The following is a 22533-nucleotide window of genomic DNA, read 5'->3' as shown; positions in this document are numbered from 1 at the left end:
GGTGCATCTTGGTCCCATCAGGGCGTGAGGTTCCTGACCATGTGCCATCCCCAGGCCGATGACCCTGGTGTGTCTGGGCTGGAATCACCCCCTCTGCCATCCCTTCCTTACTGCTCTGGGGCCTGCTCTCTGAATTGTCACCCTTAAGAGGATTTTTCCCCACCACCTTAAAAAAAATCAGGTAATATCTACCATAAAGAGACAGGAGTTGACTTGCCTGTTCCTCTCGGGAGGTTCCCGTGCCCCCGGCAGCCTCGGATTCCTTGGGCTGCAGCTCCAGCACTGTGCGGAAGAGCCGTTCCGAGGTGACGGTCAGGAAACCCATCTCTGCGTTGGGGTGCAGGCCGTACAGGTGGGGGCTCTCTGCTGGCAGGTTGTCATCGATGTACTGGTGGTAGGCCTGAGTCAGCAGGGGCAGGGTTAGCTTGGAAGCACAGGCAAAGGAGCCCAAAGTTCCCTGCAGCCCTGAAAACCCATCACCACTCTGGGCCCTTCACAACACCTGCCCATGTGCACCGAGGCTCTTTTTAAACTTCCATCTCAGCCAAGTTTTTCCCTTTCCATCTCAACCACAGGAATTGCTTTTTGCAGCAATTCTGCACCTTCCCAGGGATTGACACTCTCTCCCTCCATTCCCCTTGGTGAGCGAGAGGGAACGTGGACTCATGCACATTTATCCTGATCAGGGGTTTTCTACAGCAAACTGCAATTTTTCTTACGTCGTAATCCATGCGGGGAGGGATCATAAAGCCTGGAGCCAAGGACACCTCCCCATCCAGCATCTCGGGCTGGACGTACTCGCTCAGGTATGTGCGGCACAGCCGGCGGTCCCAGTCGTCAGTGATGTGCCCCCCGTACATGATCTCACCAAACAGGTACCGGAGGTCGTCCCACGGCACCTGCAGGGAGAAGCTCAGGCTGGGAGTTGGCTCCAGGATTGATCTGTGCAGGGAGGTGACAGTCCCTAGACCCACAGAGGCTTGGGAAGAGGAGTGTCTCTTGATCACCCACAGATTTCTCCTTGTCCCAGTATGAACACGGCCATCTGTGGTTTGAATCCCATCTCTTTTTCCAGCCAGCACCGATCACGTCTGTGAGGTTGGGTCTAAAGGTGAGACTTCAGCCCTGCTCACTGCACCTGCATTCTTGGGGACGGCTTTGCTTTTTAGGTGGAACCTCCCACCAATCACCAAGGCATGGGTCGGGGCAGCCACTTGCCCTTGTCTGGGACCTGATGCCTCTTCCACCCAGCTCATCCCCTTCCCCTGCCTGAGCATGCAGGGAGCAGGGGAGAAACTGCTCCTGGCCCTGGGCTTCTTCATGAGACAGCGTTTGTGCTGCAAACTGAGTGCTCTAAGAAAGGCCAATTCTTGCAGCATGCACTGTGCTGAGGAGCACAGCCACCCTGTTGTCCCTCACCTTGGCGTTGGCCTCCAGGTAGTTGTGCAGGACGTTCACAGAGACAGTCAGGTCGCCGTTGTTGAAGGGGTAGGACCTGTTCCAGCCCTGGGTGCCAAACCTGCGCCGCTCAGCCACCGCAGCGTGGAAGTAGCAAAGGGCAAACAGGATGCACCTGAACTCGGTCTCCTTGCTGCACTCCTCCAGTGTTTCCTGCGGAGGAACAGTGAGGGTGGGCTGAAGCTGGATACTGCTGTCAGATGCCCCTCTAGTGAAGAACATTCATAGGAAAAAGAGAACTGGAAGTGTTCATTAGGAAAAAAAAAGGCATACAATTGTATTTTAATGATTTGCTAGTTGGTAATTTTTACACTCATTTGTGTATGAAGGAATTAGGGGTTCACGCCCCAATGCCCTGCTGACAGCTGAGGCAGCTTGTTCATGGCAAAGCTGCAGCAGCACCAGGTTCAGCCTCAGGAAAGGCACTGGTGACCCTCAGGTAGCTCTGGTTACCCCATAACCCCTGGCAGAGGGGGACTTGGGCACTCCAGGCAGATGTGCTGTCCAGGGCTGGCTCTGGGTGCAGTGTCCCTGGCAGCGGTGACACCACCGAGGTGCTCAGGCTGTGGAAGCCTGGGAGGGGCCCCGGGGAGGTGGCTGGGAAGGGCAGGAGTGGCACAGGGGGTACCTGTGAGAAGAGGTCGAGGGCCCCGTGCAGGTTGGCCCGCATGCCCGTTGGCGGCTCGCTGGTGATCTTGATGGAGTTGTCCAGCAGCCCCTGCGGGATGATGTGCGCCTCGGGGGTGGGCGCCGGCTCGGCGCTCATGAACAGTCGGTACTCGGGGTGGCTGTCCTCGCTGTGGTGCTCCACCAGCTTCTCCAGCGTGTCCAGCCACCGCGCCACTAGGTGGATGTTCTGCAAAAAAACCTCTCTGGACCTTGTGAATCTCACTTCCCCCCCTTGCTCCCCCGATTCCTACTGCGGCTCCACAGGGGGAAGGTCAGTACAACATGGGGGCCCTTGGGCTGGTACAGCCAGCCAGCCCCGGCAGTGTCACTGCCATCGCCAGTGGGGTGACCGTGCACGGAGTGCCGGGACGCTGGCAGGGCTCTGTGCCCCGGTGTGCCCAGCTGCCGTCAGGGCTATGCACCCTGTGGTGTGCCCCGCTGCCCCAACCCACCTGCAGGATGACCCAGTGGCCCTCTGCAGCTGCCACCTCCATGGCGTGCTCTGCCACAACCTCCTGGCCTTGCCCCAGTGACACATTGTGGATCTTCCCGTTGTCAATGGTGAAACCCAGCCGGGTGCCTGGGAGGGGAGAGCCTGCTGTCAGTATCGGTGCTGAGCTGGGGCCACACGGTTCTGGCTGCTCGGCCAGTGGGGCTGGTGCCTGTCTGGGGTGGGCAGTGCCTCACCCAGAGCCTCCACATCCTTCAGCGGGTCTACACCGGGGGAGAGGATGAAGAACAGGGGTGCAGAGGGGCTGCTCTCCTTGTACACCTCAGAGAGATCAATACTCCTTGCTGTCACATACTTGCTTCCCATCTTCTCTTCCACAAAATTCCTACAGAAAAATAGAACCATCTTGTGAGATGGGAACAGTCACTGGTTGCAGCTGGAGTGGGGACACTCTGAGGCTCTTGCAGGAGAGCCCTGTGCTGGGCTCCAGATACCTGATGGCATAGGTCATCCTGTCGGGGCGCAGGCACCGCAGCACGCACAGCTTCTGCAGGGATGTCTTGTTCTTCCAGTCCATGGGGAACACCTCTTTCTCTGGTGCCTCCATCTCCACAAACCTTTTCCAGCGCTTTGCTGAGCTCTCAATGTCATTCTCCAGGCTGCTGAACTCTTCCATCTCTGAAAGTGCCTTCAGGTCCCACAGAGAAGGACTAAATCACTCCTGGGCTCTGCTCATCCTCAGGGACCCCCTGTAGGTGATCCTGGACCTGCTGCACTGGGGGCTGTGCTGGCACTGCCTTGGCACAGTGGGCAACTGCACAGACCCACCTTGACAGCACCCCAGCCCTGGTGCTGCAGGAAGTCCACGGGGGACGTGACACCACCCTTGGAAGGGAGGCGCAGGAGAAAGTCCAGCTCTGATGGGTTCATTTCTTTCTTGAGGGCCAGGACCTGAAAGTTGGGAGTGCAGCATCACAGCCAGCCAACACCCACGGTCCCAGTGTGAGGAGCGAGAGGCTCTGAGCATCCACAGCAGCACCAGAGTAGGAGAACAAGCCACGTGAGTGCCTGTTATACAGAGGAGCCCCAGACATTTGCAGGGCTTACCTGGAAGGTAATCTGGGCCAGGAAGATGAGTTTGTCTCTCTCAAAGAGGCCCTGTGCAGTGTACACATAGACTGAGTAGGTGATCTGGTCCGTCAGGTTGTTCACCCTTTCCCGGGTGTCCTCGCTGGGGACGGCACGTTGGATGGCTTTCTCAAAGACCCCGTTGAAGGCCTGAGGAAGATCCCAACAGGCATCAGCATGTGGCTGCTGGGGTCTTGTCAGCAGCATGAAAACTGAAACGCTGAATCTCCCTGCTCCCCCAACTCTGTCCCACCCACAGACATCTCTGTCCCTCCTCAGTCCCCATCTACCTTGAGAGAGAACTGGTAGATGGGGTTGATCTTGCAAAGGTCACTCAGGATGAAGTAGAGTAGGGATGCACGCTCTGCTGCCGGCCGGTAATTCTCTCTGGCAACGTTTATTTGTACTTCAGTGACTTTAGCTTCTTTTACCTGGAGATGCAGAGGGGTGGGTGTTACTAGAACCCCATCACACATCAAAGAGGTGCCCACCCTCCTGCTGGGTGCCCAGCCGAGCTGTCCCTCTGCCTGCAGCACCCTCTCCAGGGAGCACACTTACTTTTTCCTCAATTTCCTTGGCTGTGCGCTTGGTTATCTCCAGGTTCTCCACCAGCGCTGTGTCCCGCAGGAAATCCCCCCCGGCAGCCGACAGCCGGGCGAGCAGTGAGTCCTCCAGCTCCTTCAGCTTGATCTTGAACTCGTTCTGGCTCTTGGTCAGGTTTGCCTATGACAGCAGCGCCCAGGGATGTGCTGCTCATGAGCTTACAACAGTGCTGGCACCACTCACTCTGTCACAGCCACCAGTGTGCTGGTGCGAGGAGAAGGTGGATGTGGCCCCTCCTGGGTCCCTCCACCACCCGCAGGGTGAAGTGATGGGTGTGCCCAGGCAGTGCTGGCTGCGGGGAACAAGGGGGGACCTGCAGCTGCAGGCTCTGGTCAGGACTTCCTTGGCTCTTGACAAACAGCAGTGGGCACAGGGAGGGGAGCTCTCATGCTCCCTGCCCAAAACCTCTGCAGTGCCCCACCCTCTGCCAGCCCCTCCAGCCCCTGTACCTTCAGGGCCTCCAGGTCCGGCCGCTCCCGGGCTACCACAGCAGCCAGCAGCTGGTCCTCCAGGCCCTCCCGTGTCACCAGGAAGTTGATGAGAGTGCACTGAGCCTGCACCTCTGGCTTGTAGTGCGGGTTGAAGCAGCGGGTGTGTAGGATTAGGCGGAACTGCTGGTTATACTCCACTTCTTTATCTCCGATTCTAATGTATCTGTTTAGTTAATTAAAACAATCCCCACAAACAAATCAATCCCCACACACTGGGCAATAACTCATCACAGACAGATGCCCTCAGCCTGTGTGCTGTTCCTGGCCACTTAGGATGTATTTCTTTGGTTGGGAAAAGCCACAGCAAGGGCTGAAGTACCAAACCAGACTTGGCAGGGCAAGGATGGAGGAACAGGAGCTGGAGACTGCCCTCCCACAGCCCCCCATGGCCTCTGGGGTGCAGTTCCCTTCCAGCTTATCATGCCAGATGGCAGGTGTCCCAAGGATCATGTCCTTGAATCACTAAGTGAACTGGATTCCTGTTTCCAAGGACCAGAAAGGTCACATTCAGTACAGGTGTCCTCCATGGGACACACTGGAGAACACTGGGGGATGTGGCCAAAGCAAAAGAAGGATCAGGCTCCCAAGCTGCCCACGGAGAAGGGGCATCTGCCAGCATTCCGGGGCAGCAGTGGCTGCTTGGGGCAGGTGAAAGCCCTGAGCAGTGGGGTGTGCTGACCTGCCCTTGGCCGTCCTGCCCAGCAGAGGGTCCAGCACTGCCTCTATCGTCTCACCGATGTCCTCGATCAGCAGCGTCTGCCCCTCAGACACCGCCTGGGCAATGATGTCCAGGTATCTGAGGGCAGAGAGGAGAGGTGAGTATGGCAAGCCTGGGGCTGCTGTGGGGGACACAGAGTGCTCTCCTCCCACTGTGCCCTATCGGGACCCCCGTTGTGCTCTGCCAGTCCTGGCCCCCACAGAGCTTTTGGAGGTGTCAGGTACACCACCAAAGGCTGCTGCCCTTGGGTGCCCTGAATCTGATGGGGGATGTGATTGCCCTGACTGCACCCTCCAGTGGCAGGGAAAGGGAGCTTGGTGCAGCCTGAGCCTGTGCCCACTCCACAGCCCCCGGCCCACCTTCGCTGTCCCAGGCGGACGATCTGCAGGTCCTCCCCGTATTTGTTCTTGATCCACTTGCTGCCCTGCAGCTGGGCGTCCACCAGCAGGGGCCACCGCTGGGTGCTGCAGAGGATGGCAGCGTTCTCGGTGGAGGTGCGGTCGCTGGGCAGCCCCTGGTTGTTCCAGGCAGCCACGTCGGCAGAGTCCGTGAGGAGGCTGAGGGGGTCCAGCTCTGGGGTGATGGGGATGGGCACCTGCAGGGAGGGAGGGAGGGGCTGTTGGGTGCCTGGCTGCAGAGCCCTGGGAGCCCCCGGTGCTGTGGGCACGGGGGGAGGCACCCTGGGATGGAACCTGTGGCCTCTCACCTTCTGCCCATTGAGGAAGGGGAGCCAGTGCTTCTCCAGAAGCTCAGCCCTGTACTTCTTGGTGAAGTATCCGATGTAGGACACGAAGGCAGAGACCAGCAGCACGTCCCCGCACAGCGTCTTCTCCTGCTCTCTGAGGTGATCCACTGACTCAGCCCAGCGGACGTTTTCGGATGCCAGGCCCCCGACGAGCCTGTGGGGTCACAGGGGTGGTGGCTGCTGGAGTGCTGGTGCTGTGACCCGGGCAGGGGGTGGGTGGGGACTCAGCCATGGTGACCTGGGGTGTTGTCACCAAACATCTCCATGGCTGCCTCTCCCCATGAATGTCTGGCCCAATTAATCTCAGAATTTTTTAATTTGGGGAGGGTATGGGGGGCTCTGCTGCTCCCATGGCCCTGGTGTCAGAGCCAGCAGGAAATGCCAGGGAGCAGCAGCCTGCCCTGATGCTTCAGAGCCAGTGTAGTGTAGTACCTGTTGGCCAAGGAGATGACTTTGTTGGTTTCATCAGCCTCCTGCTGGCACTTGATCTTCTCTGCTGTGGCTTTCTCAAACTGAGCAGTGAGATGTGCCAGATTTTCATTCAGGGCCTTTGGAAGAGAACAGCCCCAAACTGATTTCCCTGCCCAGATGGGAGGCTCCATGTTCCCAGAGCTCTGCAGCATCTCCATCCCAGCACAGAACTTGGGCCAGGCCCTGGGTTCACAGGGTTCTTTGCTCATTTGGTGACTGAGGGGCTTGTGGCTGTGGGGGGACACACTTACGACAATTTTGCTTTTAATGCGACTCAGCCTCTGCTGTGCCTCTGCCAGCTCGGCATCAGCATCGGCCACCGCCTGTCTCTTGGGCTTCACCACGCAGTGCACCTCGTAGAAACGGACCATGTTGAGGCACCAGGAGCACAGCCCGGCTGCGGCCGTTGACTTGGACTTGATGAAGTCCGGATTAAACCCGGGGTCGTTGCGATATGGCCTGGGAACGGGAGGACACGCCCTGCTGTGGACGGCACCGCAGCTGCCGGGGCTTGGGTCACCTCTGGGTGGCCGGGTGGGAGAGCAGAGCCAACACCCGGATCCCACTCCTGCCCCGAGCCCTGCTCTGCTCTGGGGTGAAGGTCCCCCCCGGCCTCCCCGCTCAGGGCAGTTGGTGGCAGGGGCTGTGAAGGGGCAGGAACCAGCCGTGGACTCACTCAAATGCCTTGAGACAGGGCTCAGGGATGTTTTCCCCATCGTAGTTTTTTAAGCTTGCAAGGAAAGTGTCTGCTTTTCCTATCTTGACTTTTCCTGCTGTCCAGCTCCTGTCCTTGGGAATCTTGCCGTTTTCGGCCGTCAGAACCAACACAGCTGCCATCACATTCACTACCTCTGGTGGTGGGGCCCCAAAGGACTTCAGCTCCGTCAGGTTGTACTGGGGAAGGACCACAGTGCCCCTGAGCATCACTCTGGCCCAGGGCAGGCAGCACCTGCTTCCCAGGAGAGGTGACCCACCTTGTTGAGCGTGTCCAGGGCCTCGCGGGCAGCAGAGAGCACCACCTCTGCCTCTGCCAGGTCACTTGCACAGGCTCGTTGCTTCTCAGCCACCATCTGGAAAAGGAGGACATGGGATGGGGTAAGTGGCTGTAACCACAGAGCCCACGCTGCCCTGTCCCACCCTGGACACCAGCTCAGCACTTCTCACCTTGTTGATGGCCTCGACCTTCAGCTCCTCCTCGTCAGCAATGGCTTTCTCCTTGCTGACCTTCTCTGTCTCAACACCCACCACGTGGATCAGTTTGTCTGTGTCCTCATTCTTCTTCTTCAGCTCCACCTCCTGGATTGCCAGCATCGCTTTCAGGTCATCCACCTCAATGAGGGAAGAAACAGAGCAGATAAAAGGGCTGATCCTGCCAAGTACTGCCCGGTGGAGCAGCAGTGTCTTGTTATGGCTTGGGGACCTCACAGGCACTGTGACCATCCTGCAGGGATGTGCCTCCCCTCTCCCCCTGTGCCAGACCCAGCACAAGACAGGCTATGGGCAGGCACCTGTGATGCTGTGCTCTGCAGCTTCATCAGCCCCTTCTCCAGCCTCTCGATGCTGGCAGAGAGCTTGCTCCTTTTATCCGCCAGCAGGTTTTGGTAGAGCTTTATCTGCTCCAGGAAGGTCTTTGGTGTGGTGTAATTATAGCGTCTCTCCACGGCCAGGTAGGTCTTGGACATCTCCTTTGAGCTTGTGTGGACGAAGGACATGAACTGGCTGATGGAGGCCTTGACCTCTGGCTGCACAGAGAGCACAGATAGGGAGCTGCTGCAGTGGGTGGCTGTGCTGGCCTGCAGTGGCTGCACTGAGCCCCCCTCCTGTGTCCAGCCACAGGGGCCAGAGCAAAGTGACCCTTTTCATCAGCAGCACAACACAGGGCTGAGGTGCTGCTGGTAAAGGCACTGGCGCTGGTTCCCTTGCCCAGCTGTGTCCCCGACATCCCAGTGTGGGGAGGAGCTGCTGTCCCCAGGCTGTTGCCTGTGGGGGTGTTTTAAGGACAGAATGGAAAGGGAGGGTTTGTCCTCCCCAGCACAGTGCAGGGGTGGAGCCTCTGATGCTGGAACCAGCTGTAAACTTATCCCAGACCTATTCCCAGCTTGCTGTTCCCAGCCCTCAGGGTCATGCCAGACCCCCATCCCTGGGCACACTAAACACAGAGAGCAGCAGAGGTGCAGCTCATTGCCCAGTGCAGCCCGGGCTCCCCAGTGCCCGAGGACAGCAGCTGCCCTGGGGGTCCCAGCTCACCTCGATGTCTGGTGTTTCCTCCAGGAACCTGCTGCTGACAGACACGAGAGCATCCTCTGGCCACTCGTGGAACCAGTCAATGGCTGTGCAGTTGACCACAGCTGGGAACCTCCTGGCCCGCACACGCAGGGTGGAGCCCACGGGGGAGAAGCAGAGCACAACCTGGGGCAGAACAGCAGTGCCTGAGTGGGGTGTCCCTCCTGTCAGTGTTTGTGGGGGCTCCACATGACTGCAAGGATTCTGCTGAAGACCTGAGATCTGCTGCCTTCCCACTGACCCCCAGTGTGCTCGAGGTGGTCTGTGGTTGTGCCTCTCACCAGGGCTGGAACTGGCTCCCCTCTGGTGGCTGCAGTCAGCAGCTGGGCACAGTGGTGGTGTGGGTGTCCCTGGGAGGGCCCAGCATGGTGTGTGGCTGTGGAAGCTACTGACCCCCTCTGCCCCCAGGGAGGTCAGTACAGGGATGTTCTGCCCGGCACCTCTGGGGATGGGGGCACCTGGGGAGTCTCTGAAAACACCTTTTGCCTAAACCCACCATCCTGGGATGAAACCTTGGTGTTCCGTGGCCTCTTGCAAAGAGGTTTTGGATAAGGCAAATCAGGGGCACAGACAAAACAACCTGGAGAGCAAACACCCACCTTTAACTGGCGCCTGACTTTTTCTATAAAAAATTTCCAGCAGTTTTCCTTTGTATCCTCCAATCCAAGAGCCTTCACTTGAGGCCTCATGGACCCAATGATGGTTTCCAGGTCAGTATCCTGAAAGAGGCCTTGCACTTCCCCAGATGCCAAGAAATCATTGATCACAACCAGGAATGATTCTTCAGCCACCTGGGAGTCTGTCATCAGGAACACACCAGGGATGTTCTTCACAGCTGCTTTGATGTACTGGGCAGCAAGGTCCAGCTGGGACAGAGAGAAACAGTCACCCTCCAGATAAATCCCCGTGAGATATTCTCTAAAGTGGCTGGTTTGGAGCAGCCCTGGGCTGCCCCAGAGAGCTGGAAGGAGCCTGTGGGAAGGAGCTGGTGCCAGGTGCTCTGCCCAGGCAGAGGTCCAGCCCCTGGGCTGCCCACACCATCACCCCTGCTGTCACCAGTATCTCCTGCCCATGCCTGGCTGGGGAAGCACTGTGGCCCCTTGGGGCAGGACTCATGGGTGTTACCAGTGTGACAGGTGATCCTGTGTGCAAACACAGTGTCACAAGGAGAGCAGAGCCTCGTGAGCCCACCCAGGCACCGTGGCTGCAGGTGCAGGACCCATCCCCAAGCAGGTGGCGCTGAGCCAGGGTCCAAAGCTGCTCCTACCTTCAGGTCTGGGATGCCGTAGCCTTTCCTCAGGGTGATCTGGAACACGGTCAAGTTGCTGATGTGAGCTGCCAGCCGTGCCAGGCTCTGCTTCCCACTGCCTCCCACCCCCACCAGCAGTGCATTGCCCCGAGGAGACTCCAAGATCCGGCTAATTCTGCAGATGTGAGACACTGCATCTTCAAAGAGCACCTTGAAGAAAACAGGAGGGGAAGGTTTGGTGCTCTGGATCAGGGCAGAAAGAGCAGTGAGTGCCCCATAATGCACCAACCCCACCCAGCAGTGCAATGCCACAGTCCCATCTCAGAGTGGAGCTGCCTGCCACAGACACTCACCAGGTTCATCACTGCGTTCACCTCATTGTAGCTGTCCAGGGCTTCCTCAAGCAGGCGACTCAGAGCTGGCCAGCTTGTCACTGGCATGTACTTGGACTCATCCATGCCCTGGGCAAAGTGGCAGTAGATGTTGGGCTTGGCAAACATCAACTCTTCATTGAGCTCCTGGGAAAAGCAATTCCAGCCGTGGGGCTCAGCCTTGGGGCACCTGGGGACACCTCTGGGCTGGAGCACTCTACTTTTCAGCACAACTTACTTGAAAGGAGGCTCTGCAGATGTCTGTCATCAGCTTCTTGAAGCTGTACTGATCCTCTTCGTCGACAAGCTTGTCTCCATACACCCTTTCTGCTTCGTGAAGCCAGAGACGCACCAAGTCCACAGGGGTTCTCAGGCACTCAGGGGTGGAGAAGAGCAGCCCCTGACAAACAAATCCCATAGCCCTTACGGTAATTTCAGTGCTGCTGTAGCTGATTGCAAAGGTTTGCTCTGGGGGGAGGCCAAGGCCCTTTTCAGGAACATGGTATGCTGCAAGGATGTGGGATGAGGAAAGGAAGGAATAAGGATATTTCAGAAGAAACAGCTCTCCCACTACCTGGAATATATTGGAGAGGTCCCGCAGGTTGAAGATGTAGTGGAACTTGATGGCTGTTGGCAGATAGTTGGAGGCAACCTTCTGGTGCAGGGCTGTTGGCAGGACAGGGAGGGTGAGCAGGGTCCAGGTCCCCAGAGACCCCTGAGCCTGGCTCCCCAACAGTGCATTCCCCAGGGGCTTGTCCCACCCCAGTGTGGCAAAGGCTCACCCAGCGCTGCTGCCACCAGCTGGGCCTGCATCTTCTGGAGAGGCATTGGTGCGCTCTGCCGGGCCAGGTGCTGCTTCAGGATGGTGCCATAGACGGTTTGCAGCGCCTCCCGGCTGGGAAAGCTCACTGCCAGCACGCAGAAGTGCCGCTGCACAGAGGGGCAGGAATTGACATGAGCACTTTGCTCCACAAGGGGCTGGTGCAGCCAGCTGGCACTGCAGGGTCATTCCACCCTCCGGGCTTTGGTGCCTGGAGAGGGAAGGTGCCAGGCAGAGCCCTGCCCCCTGCACACCTGCAGCCGTGAGTCGATGGTGAAGGATCCTGCAGTCGGGTTCATGCAGGCCACGTACTGGCAATTGCGAATGTCCTTCAGGGTCAGTTTGTTCCTGTCATACCTGTGCAGGGACCAGCAGTGTGACGCTTTCCCCAGGGATGGGGACAGGTTCCCCCCATCACGCTGTGCCCGTCCAGCACCCACCAGTGCCCGTGGTCCAGGTGCTGCCGAATAAGTGTGTGTGGTGCCACAGTGCCATACTTGTCCACTTCTGGCATGTTCATGTCATCGATGAAGAAGATCAGCCTTTTGGTGCCAGGTGGGCCAAAAATTCTCCCTGATTTCTTCTCCAGGGGTTTCTCAAGGACGGCTGCAGTGAGAGGAGTAGGTGGGTGGGGGGTCAGCACTGCAGGACCCTGCGGCACAGCCCAGTGCGGGGCCAGCTGCTGGCTCTGCCTTACCCTGCAGCATGGCCGAGGTTGTGTAGAAGTTGAGGGGCACGGACTGCACCAGATACTCGTCTGAGCCGAGTGCTTCCAGCTTGTTCCACATCAGGACTGACTTTCCCGTCCCTGCGTTCCCCACCAGCATCACCGGCCGCTGCTTCTCCATCAGCAGGTCCATGAAGTAGCGGAGGCGAATGGTCTCTGTGGTGTGCACCACGGCAGCCTGGGGAGAGGCACTGTCAGTCCCTGCCTTGCCCTGGCACTGGCAGAGGCAGGATCCTCTGTTGGGGCAGCAGACAGCGTGCCAGAGCCCTGCACAGCGCTCCTGGCAGCTCCAACAGACGGTGCTCCCTGCAGGTAAACCTGGTCCCTCTCTAAAGCAGCACATCTTGTGTGCTCTATTATTCTAAAGACTTTCTGACCCAAACCCAGTTATTACACAGAACAACATGGGCAGTTCCTGGAACTGCCACACAGACACAGCTCCTTGCCCTTTTCCCTGACAGCTTAGATAACCCCCCAAGATGCCTCTGTAGGAAACACAAATCAAGTGCTAAAGGACATTTTGCATTCAGGGAATAGTCACAGCTACTTTGTGAGACTCTCTGAAGCTGCAGGTTAATCTGAAGGTGAAGGAGATGTGGAACTCACAGCCCTTGTGTGAGGCTTCTGTGGAGTAAAGAGAACCATAGGAAGCCATTGGGTTTGATGGGTGCTGCCAGTCCCAATCCTGATGATGCTCCATACATTGCTGAGGGGAAGACTGTGGAGGGACAGTCAAACCAGTCATATAAACACAGCTCTTGTGGGAAATACCTGTAAGGGGACGTCAGGGTCGAGCTCGAACTCTGGCACTCTTTCATCCCAGGGATTGAATGTCTTCTTTTCTGGATGAATGTAATAGTCAAAGATTGTCCCCTGATTAGGAAATTTGATGGTTTTAAATTCTGTCAGCCACCACTTGCTGAACTGCTGGCGGTGGTCCACTAGCTGGAGGACAAAACAGAGACACTCAGACCCTGGACACACGGTGGGATGCAGAGAGGGGTGGCAGGTGCAAGGCAGTCCTGTGGCTGTACCTGGTCCTGGTACAAGGCCATGCCAAAGGCCCAGATACAGGCAAAGACAAAGAAGAGCTCATATTGCTCCCGGGGTGAGTCTGCTGGGACATTCTTCGGCGTCAGGAAACATTCCAGCAGGGACAGAACTGTCTGTATGGCCGTGACCTCAGGAACAGGGGTGATTGTCTTGAACTCAGACCTGAGCTTCTCCAGGCATGGTGGCAGGTACTTGTCAAAGAGGATCGTCAGAGCCGCCTTCTCAGACTTCACTGTCCTTGTGTCGATCCAGCTGGTCACGATGCTGTGGGAGAGACAAGCAGGGCTGCAGTGAGCATCCTGTGCCATCCCATTCCATCCCATCCCGTCCCATCCCGTCTCATCCCATCCCATCCCTGCCCAGCTCACGGGCTCCAGCCCAGGTCTGCGGGGTTGAGGTAGAGGATCCCGGCTCGGGACACGGTGGCCGGCGTGGCCGTCCGCAGGTGGCTGATCTCGAAGATGAGTCTCATGGTGGGAGTGAGGGGGATGCGCTCGTTGCTGGCCAAGGTGAGAACCTGGGGGAAGTGGTTCATTGTGGGGGATGCCTGGAGTTGGTCCCCCCGAGATAACAAGTGAGCAAAGCCCCTGGGGTGTGATGGCACCAACCTTATTGTCGTCCATGACTGTGTTCAAGGACTCGATCCACATTGGATCAATGTCTCCATCAAGAATGATCCATTTGGGCCCATCATGTGTGATGTTGGCCAGGTCACGCATTGCTGTGGAGAACAGACCTGCCCCACAGAGAGACTCAGGTTTTCCCTCTCCACACACAGCCATTTGCTGGAGGACACATGGGATTGGTGCTCCCACAAAACATATTCCTTCTCCCTCCCACTCCAGGAAAGAGCCCCAAGGAAAAGTCTTCCCATTCCATCTCACATCCCACAGACTGAGCTGACAGCATTGGTGTCTCACCATCCTTCCATTCCCGTGTGGCTGGATGAATGATCCCAAACAGCTCATCGCAGGTCACAGCCTTGGGGTCGAGGTCCACAGTGACTGGCCTCCTCTTCAGTGTTTTGTACGTCTTGTTGAGTGACTTCAGCACCTGTGGAGAGAGGATGGTGCAGCCACGGTGCTGATTCCACCGAGGCAACCACAGCCTTCGGCAGCCCCTGCCTGCAGTGGGGGACGTGGAGCCCTGCTCCCACCTGGTCTGCTCTGGGAAAACACCTGACCTCCCTGTGCAGAGCCTGCTCCTGGACAGGGCACTGTGGGGGCCCTGTCCTGCCAGCCAGCCCTGTCCTGCCATCCTGCTGGCACCGCAGCACGCCCAGGATCAGTTGTGAGAGCGTGCCCTGTCTGCTGTCTTTGTCTCTGCTCTGCTCGTGGGTGTCTCAGGCAGCCCCTCAGCTGTGCATCCCAAACCTGCTCAGCTGCACGGGCTCAGTCTGGCACACACAGTGCCTGAGGGCCTGGCATGGGACTGCACTGCTCTCCTCTGCCCAAGCACTGGGCTCTGCACAGCTCTCACCAAGAAGCTGTGGGGCCATGGGATATGCTTGGCTGAGGCCGGAGGGGCCCCATGTCCTCAGGATGGTTTGGCTGCTACCTGGGACTTGCCAGTGCCAGCGTTGCCGACGATGAAGACGGAGTGTCGCACTTGCAGCAGCTCCTCCAGCTGTACCACCTTCAGCACGAAATTCTCCTCTGCCTGCAGCTTCAGCTCCAGCACAGACTCACGGATGACCTGGGAGGGAGAGCAGGCGCTGACCACCTTGCAGTGGAAAGACCCTGAAGATGAGCTGGCCATCCCAAGGAGCACTGAAAAGACCTCTGGACCCTGCCAGGACTGGGCCATCTCTGGCAGTGGTGAAATGGTTGGGCTTGCACCTTCTCAAAGTTGAGGTCCCTCTTCCTGGGAGCATCCAGTGATGGAAACAGGTCTCCAATCAGCCCCAAGAACACAGGCAAGTCATCTGTCACGATCTTGGGGATATTGAAGTCTCGTAAAGCTCTCATCAGAACCTGGTCCTCTGCAGAGCCAGGGTCCCCCCTCTTCAAAGAGCCTGCCACCACCAGCACGGACTTGATGGCCCGCAGCCCCCAGTCGTAGTGGTCCTGTGACAGGAGGCAGAGAATCACCATTTCACTTTGGTGGGGGAGAACTGCTTCAAACTGCACTGCAGAGGAACACCCTGTGCACCAGCCCCCAGGCAGGCCATCCACATGGCACCCACTGGGCTGGACCTAAACTGAGTTTATTTACAGGAAAAGCCTCTGTCAGTCATGGGGGTGATTTGGAACTGGGGATCTGACTTCCTTCTTGGAGACACATTTATAGTGCAAATTACCTCTCTTGAGATGAATAATATCTGAATGCTCTCATCTTAACTGGCCTAATTCTAATTCCAATTGTAATTCCATGCTATTCTACTTATGGGCTTCTTGATTCCTTCCTTAAGCTAGAAAGGTGCCATATGATGCACGAGGTAGAAGTGGATCTTGTCCAGCCATAGACCTGAGCTGTGCAAAACCATCGCTCCGTGTGTCACCACCAGCAATCCCACTGCAGTGTGTCAGGTTTGATGACCAGATGGACTCTTTCCTCTCACAGACAGCACTGTGCAATATTGTGAATTACCTGTTTTGACAGCAGCTCTTTGCAGAGTGTGTACAGAGTGATGAACTTCCTTGCCAGGAGCCTGGCTTCGAGAAATCCCTCTGCCACAAGCATGATCTCGCAGATCAGTTCAAAATCGGGGACCACCATAGCACAGGGCCTGGAGAGGAGCAGCTGCAGTTGTCAGGGCTGCTGACCACGTCCTTACCCTCCCGCAGCTCCCAAGGTTTGCCCCCAAGTTTCCAGTGTAACAAACAGTCAGTCGCTGCAGTTACACTTGCTGGGATCTCCTGCTCAGACTCCTTCTCCAGGTGGGGCTCACGTTCCACCAGACTGGGGCACACCAGCCCTTCTGCAGTCACAGGCTGAGTTTCAGCAAGAACAGGGGTCCCACAGCATCTCTGTGCCTCCCCCTCCAGTGCTTCACCACCTTTTTGTCAACTCTCAACTGGATTTTTAGTTGAGAGTGGCAACCCCTCTTGCAGAGCAGGGCAGGTCACCGCTGGGGGGTGACAGGACTGTGCCAAGGGCTCCCTCACACCAGGGCACACAAACCCCTTGGCTTAGCTCACACTGTGGATGTGGCACATGAGTGCCAGCACAGGGGAAAGTGCTGCAGTGACACCGACCCACCTGAACAGAGCTTTCAGATTCTCAGGCAGCTCCGTGCGCCCAGCATAGCCAGGGTTCATGGTGATGAACAGCCCGACCGATGGCACCAGGGAGATGGTCTCCCCAAGGAAGTTGAATGTTTTCTTCTTGGCACGGATTGCATCTTGAATAGATTTTACCTGCCAGGTGAGAAGAGGTGTTGGTTCTGGCAGTTCCTGGTTCCCTGCCCAGTGCTCTGACTGGCCCTGACTGCTCCCCAAGGTGAGCCTGAGGGTTCGGCTGTGCCAGGAATAATATTGAGATCTCAGCAGCAGGAGAGCTGGCCTTAAACCAGCTCCTTCTTAACCACCCCAACAACCTGTCCCAGGTGATAGCAGAGCTGGGAGGGGTGACAGGTCACCAGGATGGGACACAGCTGGGCTGTGAGGTTTAACTGTGCCCAAATCTCCTGCACTGCTGTGCTTCCACCCCACCCTGTGTCCAAGACGGATATCGTGGAGAGAACAGTGGCAAACTGTCCTGCCAGTCAGGTTTAACTGGGGCAGCATCCAGGACATGGACTGAGAAGTCTCTTTAGCACCCATTGTCACCGGGCTGTGGGGACAGTGCGCACCTGCACCGCAATGACAGACAGGACCTCCACCAAAATGCGATTGAACTCGTCGAAGCAGCCCCAGGCACCTGTCTGGGCAAGTCCTTTGTAGATGTTCCCACAGGACTGGAGAGAAACAGAGCAGTGGGACAGGGCTCAGGCACTGCAGTCCCTCACGGCAGCTGCAGTGGGGGATTTGGTGACAAAACTCGAGTGCTGAGACCTGCTCCTGCCTTACAGATTGTGCTCTTCCCTAGAGAAACTCCCCACAGTTACAAAGCCCCACTGCTGAGGCCCCCCTGGGCTGCCATAGATCCAAACCCAGGGTCCCCTTGTCTTGGGCACCCCATGGTTGTCACCTCAGTGCCACCACGCTGCTGTCCCCTGCCCTACCTTGTAGTCCATCTGCTCGGAGCAGTTGAACACGTACACCATTATCCCCACGGCCCGGCCCAGGTCCTTGGTGGTCTCTGTCTTGCCGGTGCCTGCGGGGCCGGCGGGGGCCCCCCCCATGTAGAGGTGCAGGGACTGTGTCAGGGTGATGTAGCACCTGTGGGGAGGACACTGGGGCTGAGCAGGGCCCGTGGCACAGCCCCAGAGCCAGGGGGAGGTGTGGGGAGCCGAGCCCCGACCTGTCTGTCAGGGGGGTGATGACCAGGCGGGGGGTGTTCCCCAGGTACTCGTAGGCGTACAGGAGCTGAGCGTCACAGATGTTGGCGTAGCAGTGGTTCGTCCCGGTGTCCCAGCGGTGCCGGAGCTGGGACTGCCAGGCAAACGCCTGCGAGTTCTCCACCTGCGGAGCAGCTGGCTGGGGAGGGCTGTGTCCCGCTGGGACAGCGACACACCCCTGCCTTGGGCCGTTTGCCACCTCCCAGCACAAGGACAGTGCAAAGGGGTCCTGGGGCCATGCTGGGGGAGAACAATCCCTCCTCATGCCCAGCCTAGTCCACACCCACCAACAGAGGTGCCCAGCCCCAAAGGAACAGAATGACAGGAAATCTGTGCGCCAGAGTTCTGAGAGATGGTGCAGCAAAAATTCTCTCTGGTACCAAATACCTTTGTTTGGATCATTTTGGCCACAACGTCCCTGGCATGGACATCAATAGTACAGATTGTCATGATCTTCATTCTGTCTCCAGCGCTCAGGTTCCCGAGGAGCAGGGAAATCAGGGCATTCAGCCGGGCAATCTGGGGAAGGACAGAAATAATGGACATAGAGAGGATGCCCTCATTTGTCCACCTCAATAACCCCTGGCCTGGCAGAGAGGCTCAGGCCGGCTCCAGGTCAGGTGTGGATGATGCCAACCTGCTTTTTGTTATAATCCTTAATGGCATTCTCATAACCTTTCTCCAGGCTGTCAAAAGCGACACCAACCTCTGTGGTCCAGGCGATCTGGGTGCAGGTGAGAGCGACCTGCAGCAAACCATGGGGACAACACGGCCATAAAGAGGAACCTGCTGTGGCTCAGGGTGGGCGCCTGTGCCTGCCGGGGCTCTCTGGCTCCTCCTCCTGTCCCTCTCAGAGCCGGCTCAGCCTGGCCCCGTGCAGCAGCACCCACCTGTGCTGGGTAGTCAAACACCCACTGCTCCCGTGGCTTGTCCTCGTAGGTGCCCAGGGCCACGGGGATGAGACTCCGCAGCGTCGAGCGCATCCGCTCCAGCAGCCGGTTCAGCCAAACCTCCACCTGCAGGGTCACACCCAGCAGAGCTGAGTGAGGGGCTCCCAGCCCACCCAGGCCGCACAAACCTCTCAGTGTACCACAGGAGAGAGTTTGGTGCTGGTCCCGCAGGGCACAGCCCACGGGATGTGATGAGGGATGGTCTGAGGGCACACAGCCAAACTGTGACCACTCTGCAACCCTGGAGGGGCTGGGAGGCTGAGCAGGATCGCATGACTGCGCTGCTCTGTACCGACAATGCAGGTGCCATTTCTGGGGTTTTTGGCCAAAAATCTTTGTAGTTGCATTTTTATACTCCTGACAGGCTGTTAGAGCACAACCAGCAAAAGGTTCATCCCCCTCCTCAACCTGCCCCCTGCCTCAGGCCTGCAGGGTCTGCAGGAAGCTCAGCTGACCTGGCCAGACAGGTCACAGTTTGCATCGAAGGGCACGTGCTCCCCGTCCCGGCTGAACATCCCCCGGGCCATCTTCTCAGGCTTTTTGTCTGGGCCCTCCACGAAGTCCAGCCTGGCCATACTGTCAAACAGCTTCGTCAAGTGCCGGGACACCTGAGAGCAGAGGCACAGCCACTGTCAGGACCCCCGTCACGTGTGGAGGTGTCATCAGCAACTGGATCTACGCCTGGGTGCCCCCTGGGCGCTGCACTCCCAGGAAGGGGGATCAGGGATGGTGTTCTGCCCATAAGAGTGAAAAATGTTCTAAAACTGCTCAAATGAGTGCAGGGAAATGGCACAGGACTCATCCCCAGTTTCACACACAGCCTATACCTCAAGGGGCTCGGTCCCCTTTGATAAAATATCCAGTAGGTCCGCAGAGGAAACAAAATAGAACCGGGGGAAAGCCAGCCTTTTGGTCTCAAGGTATTCAGCCAAGGCCTTCTCACAGACTGCCAGCCTGGCAGAAAACAGAAAAACCTGCCATTAACCCCCATATATCAGTTTTATTCTTTGCTCAGTCCTTGTCATGCTGATGCTTTGGAGGAATCACCCTCTTCCTTTGGCCTCCCAAATGCGTCACCAGGTGATTTGATCCTCACCTGTCCTGCAGCTCTTCCAGCCGGGTGAGCAGCCCGGGCTTGTTGGTGCATTCAATCACGTTGGGAGTTTGTACTGCGTCGGCTACTAGTTCCTGAAGAGGAAAAACACTTCAGCCAACCAGTCTGGCAGAGAACTGCAGGGAAAAGGAGAGGAGGAATGGGCTTCTCACCCGGAAATCCTCATCAATGGTATCAAATCTCTTCGAATCCTCTGGCAGTTGACTGCGTGTGTCTTCAGATGCTATGAAGATTGTTTCCAAGTGACTCCACTTCCTCTGTACCTCAAACCAGGTGTTGATAACAACGTCGCTGGTTGACAGCTTCACCTGCCAGTCTTGTGCCCTCTCAAGGAAGAAGGCTCGGTACTTGGAGGCCAGCACGTTCTGCAGCTGCATTTGGTTGTCCTCCAGCGTCTCAATGAGCACTTCATCCATCTTGAGCAGTGGGAGCTGGGTCCTGCTGTGGGGCTCGTACTCAAACTCCATTGTTGCCCAAGTGGTGTCCAGGGCATTCAGCACCTGCGGGTGGGGCATGAGGATGAGCTGGCTGCTGTGGTGCTGGGCCAAGCCCCGGTGGGGAAGCAGGAGGACAGAGGGGCGCCTGCTCCAGGCGTGGGCTCCACAAGCTCCGTGTGCTCCCTGTGGACTCCAGCCCCAGGAACTGGAGCATAAACCCTTGACAGCCACGGTCCCATTGGCACAGGAGTCTCAGCAAAGCAGTGGAGGAGCTGAGCCCCATTTACCTTCTCCATCCCAGCCTCCTTCGACGCTTTGTCCACGATGCCGCGAACCTCCTCCTCAAACTTGTGTAGGTTCAGCTGCAGCAGATCCGCCAGGATGGTCTTCTCAGACATGGTGAATTCCACCTGGAGCAGAACCAGCCTGCTTGGGCCATGGACTCCCCTCCACAGAGAGGCAGTCCAGCAGCTCATTAACACCCACATTAAGAGACCCTACACAAATATTTGCATATGGCCAGATTTAAACCTAATGGCAACTCTTTCCCTTGCTGGGTGGGGATCTTGGGAGTCTCCTGGGCCACAGGGCTGGAGCCTCCTGGGCCAGGGATGGGCAGGAGGACGCGGGAGCACCTTGGTTGTCTGCACAAGCTCCTGCCAGTGCCGCTTCCTGATGGCTGGGTTCTGCAGCTCGCTCACAGCACGCAGGGATGTGATCATGTTCTTCATGCTGCTGTCCAGCCCTGTGAACGCGTCCCAGCTCTTCACCTCCTTATCCAAACTCCGGATGTCTTTAGCAAATTTCTTGCACTCAATATCCATATCCTCAACGTTAAGATCTGACCACTTGGTCGTATTCCAGGCAGCGATGCTCAAGTTCACCTGGACCCAGGACACATTTTCACAAGGTGTGATTAGCAGGAGCATTCCTGCCTGGGAAGAGGAGCGGCATTCCCAGTGTCCCCACGCCCTCTGTGCCCACCAGGCCCCCCACTCATGCACACACCATGCAGACCTGCTTCAAATGTAATAACAACCTGCCCCATGTCTCATCCTCCCTCTGATGGCAATGAGCTCTCTGAGAAGCTGCAACAGCTCTGCACCTTTTTCTGGCAATGCCCAGCTGGCACCAGGAGCCTGTGCTAGGTGCTCATGCCAGCCAAGAGCAGCCTGCTGTCCAGCCCTTGCCTGGGAGCAGCACTGGGCTCTTTGCTCTGGCTCCCAGAGCACAGCACATACCAGGGTGATCATGTCCCAGAGCTCTTTCAGCAGGCGCAGCTCCTTGCGACACATTTTAAGCTGTTTGTACTCTGGGAGCGACACCTCAAACAGCATAGCTGAGGTGGCCAGGCCTTCCATTTCCTTCTCCAAGACCATGATGCTCTCTTGTTGCTGGATGGAGGAAAGGAAAAGGTGTCAGCCAGGGACTGTGTGCAAGGGACATGTCTCTGTTCCAGCAGGGGCTCTGTCCCTGCTGCAGGGCCAGACCCTTCCTGTCAGCCTGGGAGCTGGAGCCAGACCTGGAGTGGCTGCCCCTCCCCAGCACCCAGTGTCAGGGGTAGCCAGACAATGCCAGTGAGGACAGCAGTGGCCCTGGTGTCCTCCCCTTCCTTACCACGTCCAGTAAGCTGTAGGGGTCTGTTTCTGTGTATGAGAAAGGAGCTTTTGCCTGGAAACTCTCGCGGAAGGCGAGCTGCCGGACCTGGGTGGGAGGATGGGGTTTGTGAGGGCAGCCAGGATCCAGCAGCTGGGAAGAGCAGCAGAGCCTTCCCAAAGGTGCTGAGGAGCCCCCAGGCAGACACCTCGAAGTCCTGGCACTTCTGGCGGACGACGGCAGCCTCGGCCGCCTGCAGGGGCGCCGCGTTTTCCGCCACGCGCAGGCACAGCTTCTTGTTGTTGTCCCAGTGCTCGGGCAGTTTCTGCAATGGGCACCGTGTGAGGTCACCAGCCTGGCCCCAGTAAGGCCCTGCCTGGCTCCCCACACCCTAAGCAGCCCACCTGGAGCATCGTGAGGATGTCCTCTGGCATCTTGTCCCCATAGGTCTTAAGCAGCTCAACTGTCTCGTTCAAGGGCTCAAACATGACGTCAGTGGCCTCCTGCCTCTCCCTGACCTTTGCCAGCTGTGCCATCACTGCCACCAGTCCTTCGTAGTCTCCCTCCTCCAGAGGTTTACTCAAGCCAGCAGTGGACTCCTTGATGAAATCCTGCAACTGCTGGAGGCTGAGAGGACAACGGTGCTCACCAGGTGTCCCTGGGGCTTGGGGCTCACTCTGCAGGGCACTACCCCCCAGAAACTCACCCCTGAAGGTGCCTGGAACCTCCACCTGGAACCTGCACTTTAAAGGCTGTCT

The 22533-nt window shown here is 57.6% G+C and overlaps 1 protein-coding gene across 1 annotated transcript in view; it reads right to left on the bottom strand.

The window, feature by feature from the left end:
- DNAH17 (dynein axonemal heavy chain 17) overlaps window positions 1-22533 on the bottom strand; it is a gene marked incomplete at its 5' end in the record, with an annotated part of 31935 nt that overhangs the window by 2599 nt on the left and 6803 nt on the right. Inside the window, 56 exons of the mRNA XM_083874728.1 lie at window positions 218-400; window positions 720-899; window positions 1420-1611; window positions 2087-2314; window positions 2580-2707; window positions 2815-2963; window positions 3073-3266; window positions 3407-3529; window positions 3686-3856; window positions 3997-4137; window positions 4265-4429; window positions 4759-4963; window positions 5480-5596; window positions 5878-6113; window positions 6225-6417; window positions 6696-6811; window positions 6986-7193; window positions 7411-7628; window positions 7709-7804; window positions 7899-8063; window positions 8243-8476; window positions 8982-9143; window positions 9617-9883; window positions 10285-10476; window positions 10620-10784; window positions 10876-11037; window positions 11212-11303; window positions 11420-11567; window positions 11712-11814; window positions 11898-12063; window positions 12155-12362; window positions 12956-13129; window positions 13219-13501; window positions 13606-13754; window positions 13846-13973; window positions 14158-14290; window positions 14795-14932; window positions 15076-15303; window positions 15827-15965; window positions 16439-16596; window positions 17031-17135; window positions 17403-17559; window positions 17642-17802; window positions 18066-18197; window positions 18316-18423; window positions 18569-18694; window positions 19084-19236; window positions 19456-19582; window positions 19725-19816; window positions 19895-20242; window positions 20467-20589; window positions 20815-21063; window positions 21421-21573; window positions 21797-21883; window positions 21984-22100; window positions 22180-22402. Coding sequence (XP_083730854.1) covers window positions 218-400; window positions 720-899; window positions 1420-1611; window positions 2087-2314; window positions 2580-2707; window positions 2815-2963; window positions 3073-3266; window positions 3407-3529; window positions 3686-3856; window positions 3997-4137; window positions 4265-4429; window positions 4759-4963; window positions 5480-5596; window positions 5878-6113; window positions 6225-6417; window positions 6696-6811; window positions 6986-7193; window positions 7411-7628; window positions 7709-7804; window positions 7899-8063; window positions 8243-8476; window positions 8982-9143; window positions 9617-9883; window positions 10285-10476; window positions 10620-10784; window positions 10876-11037; window positions 11212-11303; window positions 11420-11567; window positions 11712-11814; window positions 11898-12063; window positions 12155-12362; window positions 12956-13129; window positions 13219-13501; window positions 13606-13754; window positions 13846-13973; window positions 14158-14290; window positions 14795-14932; window positions 15076-15303; window positions 15827-15965; window positions 16439-16596; window positions 17031-17135; window positions 17403-17559; window positions 17642-17802; window positions 18066-18197; window positions 18316-18423; window positions 18569-18694; window positions 19084-19236; window positions 19456-19582; window positions 19725-19816; window positions 19895-20242; window positions 20467-20589; window positions 20815-21063; window positions 21421-21573; window positions 21797-21883; window positions 21984-22100; window positions 22180-22402 — 9298 coding nt within the window. The remainder of the gene's footprint in view (window positions 1-217; window positions 401-719; window positions 900-1419; window positions 1612-2086; window positions 2315-2579; window positions 2708-2814; window positions 2964-3072; window positions 3267-3406; window positions 3530-3685; window positions 3857-3996; window positions 4138-4264; window positions 4430-4758; window positions 4964-5479; window positions 5597-5877; window positions 6114-6224; window positions 6418-6695; window positions 6812-6985; window positions 7194-7410; window positions 7629-7708; window positions 7805-7898; window positions 8064-8242; window positions 8477-8981; window positions 9144-9616; window positions 9884-10284; window positions 10477-10619; window positions 10785-10875; window positions 11038-11211; window positions 11304-11419; window positions 11568-11711; window positions 11815-11897; window positions 12064-12154; window positions 12363-12955; window positions 13130-13218; window positions 13502-13605; window positions 13755-13845; window positions 13974-14157; window positions 14291-14794; window positions 14933-15075; window positions 15304-15826; window positions 15966-16438; window positions 16597-17030; window positions 17136-17402; window positions 17560-17641; window positions 17803-18065; window positions 18198-18315; window positions 18424-18568; window positions 18695-19083; window positions 19237-19455; window positions 19583-19724; window positions 19817-19894; window positions 20243-20466; window positions 20590-20814; window positions 21064-21420; window positions 21574-21796; window positions 21884-21983; window positions 22101-22179; window positions 22403-22533) is intronic.

Source organism: Zosterops lateralis (assembly GCF_965231275.1).
Source record: "Zosterops lateralis genome assembly, chromosome: 18".
NCBI lineage: Eukaryota > Metazoa > Chordata > Aves > Passeriformes > Zosteropidae > Zosterops > Zosterops lateralis.
The sequence above is the reverse complement of the archived record's forward strand: the minus strand, read 5'-3'. Positions and strand labels throughout refer to the sequence as shown.